At 29.7% G+C, this 7,500-nt stretch overlaps 1 protein-coding gene across 1 annotated transcript in view; it reads left to right on the top strand.

Annotated features, from left to right (window-relative positions):
• The window catches only part of LOC137637377 (uncharacterized), a 9,113-nt gene that overhangs the window by 740 nt on the left and 873 nt on the right, over positions 1-7,500 (top strand). The window contains exons 2-5 of the mRNA XM_068369595.1: positions 2,707-2,753; positions 4,459-4,553; positions 5,300-5,421; positions 6,775-6,878. Of these exons, the coding sequence (XP_068225696.1) occupies positions 2,707-2,753; positions 4,459-4,553; positions 5,300-5,421; positions 6,775-6,878 (368 nt within the window). The remainder of the gene's footprint in view (positions 1-2,706; positions 2,754-4,458; positions 4,554-5,299; positions 5,422-6,774; positions 6,879-7,500) is intronic.

The raw sequence follows: 7,500 nt of genomic DNA, 5'->3' as shown, positions 1-7,500 counted from the left end.
GATTCTCAAATATTTATAAAGGAATCATTCAATTGATGGTGTGTTTGTGATTTTCAGTGATTCCTCCTGAAGTGACAAAGGTTGGGAAGTACTGGTTAGATGACACAGTTATTATTATTATTATTATTATTATTATTATTATTATTATTATTATTATTATTATTATTATTATTATTATTTTAGTAGTTTTTAGAAATTAGCGGGAATTATATTGGTATGAGTGGTGAGTTAGATGTGCGCCCATAGTTGGATAATAGATATTATTGTTTCCCTTATGATTCTTTTGAGGTGACAAGGTCTCGTGCAGGGCACAGACTAACAAAGGGGGGGAGGGGGGGGAGGGATATTAATCTTCATCTCCTTCTACGCCTATGAACGCAAAGAGCCTCGGTTAGATTTAGCCTGTCATCTCTATTTTGAGCTTTTAAATCAACACTTCTCCATTCATTATCATCTACTTCACGCTTCATAGTCCTCAGCCATTGTAGGTCTGGGCCTTCCAACTCTTCTAGTGCCTTGTGGAGCCCCAGTTAATCGTTTGGTGAACTAATCTCTCTTAGGGAGTGCCAACTTATGTCAAATGCAAGGTGATCAAACCCCTTTTTTTCTCCCTTCAAAGATTTGATCATTCTGACTATACTAGATTTTGGTAAATGGTTGAATGGAAAAGACATTGGATAAAACTTTTGAGATGATAACGTTTTTAAATTCAGTTCATTGAACCTTTTGAATAGATTCAAGTTATTCGCTTTTTCCGAAGAATTATCTTTGAACAAATGCTCTATGTCATCTTTTGAAGCCTTTCTGCTGCATTTGGCTTCCAGTTAAACGCATTTTCTTCTCTCTGACTAAGGAGGTTCACTGTCGAGGGCTTCTATATTTTCCTAATTTTATAATATAATTTATATTCCTGTATTTTATCGTGTAAAATACAGACCTTGCAATGAGTGACACTACTTTTATCAAATGCATATTATTGTAAACAAACTTTTCTCATTGGCAACTCGTTCGCGTGTGTGTGCATACATACATATATATGCTGTACACACAAACACACACACACACACATATATATATATATATATATATATATATATATATATATATATATGATTATATATACGTATATATGTATATACGTATATAATTATATATACATATATATATACGTATATGATTATATATACATATATATATTTATATATATACCATATATATAAATATATATATACACACACATATATATATACATATATATATATATATATATATATATATATATATATATATATATATATGTGTGTGTGTGTGTGTATATATACATATATATATATATATATATATATATATATATATATATGTATATATATGAATATATACATACATATATATATATATATATATATATATATATATATATATATATATATATATATATATATATATATAGTGTGCGTGTGTTCGTATGTACTCGACTCTCAAATAGAAACTTTCTAGCTTTTACCAATTTTCCATAGATATTTTCCTTTGATAAGGACATATCAAAAATGATGTTCATAACAACCACATGCAAGATTCATCTGATGCCATTTTATTCTTTTGTTATTTTATCATTCTTGGCCCATTACTTTGCATACTATATACACACGATATGTGGTCTTGCCTAGAAAACAAGCTTGTTGCATATGCAGATGATGCTACTCTCTTTGCATCAATTCCTTCTCCTGAATGTAGATCTAGGGTTGGTGAATCCCTTAATACAGATCTAGCTAAAATTAGTACTTGGTGCAAATTATGGGGTATGAAGTTGAATCCTAACAAAACTCAAAGTATGATTGTAAGTAGATCAAGGATAGTGGCTCCTGAACATCCGGATCCCAGCATTGATGTTTCTTTAACTCTGTATGACATTTTTTTAGAATTTTAGGTGTAATATTGATAACAAATTGACTTTTGAGAAACATGCTATCTTTTTCTTCTTCATTTACAACAAAATGAATTGGCTCATTGAGAAAGTCTTTTAAGAATTTCGGTAATCAATCCATTATGAAGACATGTTTTAATTCTTTCTCTCTGTCTAATTTCGAGTATTGTTTGCTTATCTCGTTCTATAGTTTTTATATGACTGATCTTCTTTAACGTTGTTACTGATCTTAATTAAGATAGCATGAATTATTTGATTCATTTCTCGTCATATGTAGTTTATTTTGTCCTTATTTCCTTGTTCTCAATAGGTTACTTTCCCTGTCTGAAAATCCTGCTTTTCTAACTAGGGTTGTAGCTTCACTAATAATAATAATAATAATAATAATAATAATAATAATAATAATAATAATAATAATAATGATAATAATAATAATGATAATAATAATAATAATAATAATAATAATAATAATAATAATAATAATAATGATGCTGATGATGATAATGGTGATGATGATGATGATGATGATAAATATTCTATACAAAATAGATATGTTTAGTTTAGCAAAATGAGTCATCATAGGTCCCCTTTAATAAATCACGTTTTCCAAAATACCGTTTTTTTTTTTTTTTTTTTTTTTTTTTTTTTTTTTTTTTTTTTTTTTTTTTTTTTTTTTGTTCTGTTGAACTCAAAGATTCCTCCGCACCTATAATGTCCTTGTGGAAAGTCACATATATTTCTTTCTAAGTAATCAGACTACTAAGACCACTTTTATTTGACAGGGCTTCTTGTGCACCAGTTCCTCTCCCACCTCGAATGGAGACGAAGCGTAAGTAGCTTTTGTTTGTTTGACCACAATACGCCTAGAAGTTTTTAACCCTTTTACCCCCAGGCTCTTTGGAAATTTCCAACCCTTAACCCCCAGGGGGTTATTTTTTCCCCAGCACATTTTGCAGTATATATTTTTTAAATTGCTCTAACAGCCTCAATTTTTGTCATAGAGAGGTCAGGTTGGTCTCATTCTCTTGAAAAATTCCTGAATTTTCTAAAAAAAAAAAAAATATAAAAAATATGAAAAAAACATTTCTATAGCATTTTTTCAAGGACGTACCGGTACGTCCATGGGGATAAAGGGATGAGTTTTGTGAAACGTACCAGTACGTCCTTTTTGGGGGTAAAAGGGTTAAAAATTTAAATTGGGAAAATGTAGCAATTAATATTAAGGAGGAATACCTTAATTGATTGAAAATTTTCTGGCATCCTGACATCTAAGATCATTGACGCCGAAGAGGAATACCTTAAGATTTGCAGGTTTCATAGATGTGTTTAGTGAATTATGGGAGCAATTAAAAAAGATGATAAAAGATTTGAATAAAAAAAAAAGAAGAATTGTAGGACTGAAAATGTATATGAGTAAAACTATGATAATGTTCAATGAAAATGCAGAGACAGCAAATAAGAGTTATGTAAGAACCTCTAGAAATTATTAATGAATATACATACTTAGGGTAGACAGTGAGTGTTTCCCCAGGACACGAGACCGAAATTAAAAGAAGGGTAAACAGGGGATTGAGAGCTTTTGGTAAACAATATGACATCATGAAATGGAAAATGCCCCTAGAGAGCTGCTGGGTCCTTTGACCTACCAGACAGTAATACATTGGATCCCTCTCTCTGGTTAGGGCTAGTTTTTTCTTTGCCTATATTCTGGCTTAGATTTTATACATTCTCCTCTGTCTGCATACACCTGGTAACACTAAGATTACCCAGCCATTATTCACTCAAGCAGTTAACTACTGTACTGTAATTGTCCAGTGGCTACTTTCCTCTTGGTAAGTTTAGAAGAGACTTTCTAGCTATGTTAAGCAACTGTTCTAGGAGGACACTCTAAAATCAAACCATTGCTCTCTAATCTTGGGTAGTGCCATGGCCTCTGTACCATAGTCTTCCAATGTCTTGGGGAAGAGTTCTCTTGCTTAAGGGTACACTCGGGCATGCTATTTTTTCTTATTTCTCTTCTCTAGTTTATTTTGAAGTTTTTGTAGTTTATATCTGGAAGATCTATTCTAATGTTGTTTCTGTTCTTAAATTATTTCACTTGTTCATTATTTCTAACATAGTTTATTTATTTCCCTATTTCCTTACCTCGATTTGCTATTATTCTCTTTTTGAGCTCTTGGGCTTAAAGCAACTAGCTTTTCCAAGAAGTATTGTAGCTTAGCTAATAATAATAATAATAATAATAATAATAATAATAATAATAATAATAATAATAATAATAATAATAATAATAATATCACCTCCTCTTAACATGTCTTGACGATACAATATAAACATTAATAGTTAAAAAAATAAACAATAGGAAGAATACATTAGGAAAAAATCAAGACTAAAAATAGAAACTAAACTGGATCTTTCAGATTAGTTCTATAATATTGAAAATCAAGATTGACAGGACAGAAAAAGGATCTGTATGCAATCTAGATTAGAAATATGTTTCTATTTGATTTGATTCCATGATTTCCTTATTTCAGATTGATCTTGGATCCATTATTCGAAGATGGTTCTTCAGTTCAACCCCAGTGGATTCACGAGCCAAGAGATCTTGAACAGCTAAATGATGAACAAGGTACTTATGAACGTTTTCTTGAATCTCCCATTGAACAGCTAAATGATGAACAAGGTACTTATGAACGTTTTCATAAGATTTATCCTGCATAATTATATCATTTTTACTGTGAGAAAAATTCGTTACTTTTAGTATTAAGAATTTAATATGTTAAAACAATTCCACTTTTTTCAAAGGGTTAACTACTGCACTTTAATTGTTCAGGGGCTTCTTTCCTCTTGGTAAGGATAGAAGAGACTATTTAGCTATAGTAAGCAGCTCTTCTAGGAGAAGGGCACTCCAAAATCAAACCATTGTTCTCTAGTCTTGGGTAGTGCCATAGCCTTTGTACCATGGTCTTCCACTATCTTGGGTTAGAGTTCTTTTGCTTGAGGATACACTCGCCACACTATTCTATTTTATTTCTCTTCTTGTTTTTTTTTTCTAAGTTTTTATAGTTCATATAGGAAATATCTATCTTAATGTTTCATTGTTCTTATTTAATTTTTCCTCATTCCCTTTCCTCACGGGGCTATTTTCCCTGTTGGAGCCCTTGGGCTTATAGCATCCAGCTTTTTCAACTATGATTGTAGCCTTTGAAGTAATAATAATAATAATAATGATAATAATAATAATAATAATAATAATAATAATAATAATAATAATAATAATAATAATAATAATAATAATAATAATGATTTTAAATGTATTTTTGTAATTTCACCTTTTTAACTTATACTGTCTTACTGTGAATTCTTTGTTTGCAGAAAGCAATTATGTCAAGTGTGGTCAAACACACAGACTGGACAGAGGCCAGAGTGTCGCTATCAAATCGAAGAGGCTCAATGGCAAATATCGTAAGAAGGAAGACTGCCGATGGACTTTTGAGGTTTGCTCGAACAAAATGTCTGTTGTTTGATACAATTATTATTGCCATTGACAAAGATAATCCTTTCCATCCTTAAACCTTTGATTTATAATAGAGTGTTGTCTCTAAATCTGTATAAATTTAGTCACGGGCAGAAGTAAACTCTAGTTTTCTCCGTTGATTCAAACTGATGCAAGTTGATACATCACAGGTTTTCTTCTTCAGTATTTTTGGCTTGTTGAAGAAGGGGAAACTTGTTCTCTCTCTCTCTCTCTCTCTCTCTCTCTCTCTCTCTCTCTCTCTCTCTCTCTCTCTCTCTCTCTCTCTGTATACTCGTATTTCAAAGAATCTAAAGTTTTCCTTTATCAATTTAAACTAATTAGTTTCAGAGTTTCTAAATACTTTTGTATGAGAATTCTCACCCCCACACCCTTCATGTTAAAGTGTAATTCGATCACCCAACCAATGCAGTCCTGAAGAAAAGTCACCAAGTGATTCGAAACAAGTGTCGATATCAAGTCATAAATGAAGAAACTGAGAAACGTTTCCCTGTTATTCTGAAAACTATCTGGAGGACAAGCTTTCCCCAGAGAAACTATTTTTGATTTATGAACGCCACCAAGACACCATTAATTCATTATATATATACATATATATATATATATATATATATATATATATATATATATATATATATATATATATATATATATATATATATAAAATAGACAATGTCTTAGTGGCGTCTGAAAAACGAAGATAGTTTCTCTCCGGAGGGACTGTCCTGCAGGTAATTTTCAGGATAACAGAAGAAATACATTTACTTCTCTCCATTTATTGTTTGGTGTCGAACAAAATAATTAAATGTATTTCTGCTGCTATCCTGAAAATTATTTGCAGGACAGTCCTCCCGGAGAGAAACTATCTTCGTTTTTCAGACGCCACTAAGACATTGTCTATTATATATATATAATATATATATATATATATATATATATATATATATATATATATATATATATGTTATATATATATATATTTATATATATATATATATATATATATATATATATATGTTATATATATATATATTTATATATATATATATAACATATATATATATATATATATATATACATATATATTCGTATATATATATATATATATATGTTATATATATATATTTATATATATATATATATAACATATATATATATATATATATACATATATATTCGTATATATATATATATATATATGTATGTATATATATATATATATATATATATATGTGTGTGTGTGTGTGTGTGTGTGTGTGTGTACTGGTGAATACTAAATTTGTGGCAGGTCCTTTCATTTGAAGACCTTTTTCAGACAATTGATTCTAACTCGACGCTGACCATTTCGTGTGGCCTGTTCCAACTGAGAGCCTGCAAACAGTCCTCCCTCAGAATTACTGGTGGGGGCTACAGTGAAAGGTAATTACTAAGCTGAAGTAACAATGTTATCATAACCGATTGTTTTTCTACTACTGCTTTTCATTACCACTATGTTAGAGGTGAATTTATCATATGAATTTCGTAGGCCTTACTACAGTATTATCTTTATCTTAGGAAATGAAAACATTTAATGATTTTTGTACAACTCTCTCGTTATATTTCCTCTAACATCAGACACTCAAAAGATGATAAAGAATAAGGAGAATACAGATTAATTATAAGAGAACATATCCTTTTGTTTAGAAAGTTTTCAATTTCAATAATATAAATCATAAACAAAAGGCATTGATAACCTTGATCAGTTTCAAAATCTGTTTCATCATATTTCTCTTCCTCTTATATTTCTTTTTAAGGTTTTACAGTTTATATGTGATAGATTTATTTCTATTTTTCATTACTTCTCTTATAATTTATTTATTTCCTTTCTTCCCTGGCCTATTTTTCCCTGTTGGAACCCTTGAGCTTATAGCATCCTGCTTTTCTGACTAAGGTTCTAGCTTAGCTAATAATAATAATAATAATAATAATAATAATAATAATAATAATAATAATAATGATAATAATAATAATAATAATAATAATGATAGTAATAATAATAATG

Source organism: Palaemon carinicauda, chromosome 3 (genome assembly GCF_036898095.1).
Source record: "Palaemon carinicauda isolate YSFRI2023 chromosome 3, ASM3689809v2, whole genome shotgun sequence".
Lineage (NCBI taxonomy): Eukaryota > Metazoa > Arthropoda > Malacostraca > Decapoda > Palaemonidae > Palaemon > Palaemon carinicauda.
Note: the sequence above shows the minus strand (reverse complement) of the source record. Positions and strands in the feature narration are given on the sequence as shown.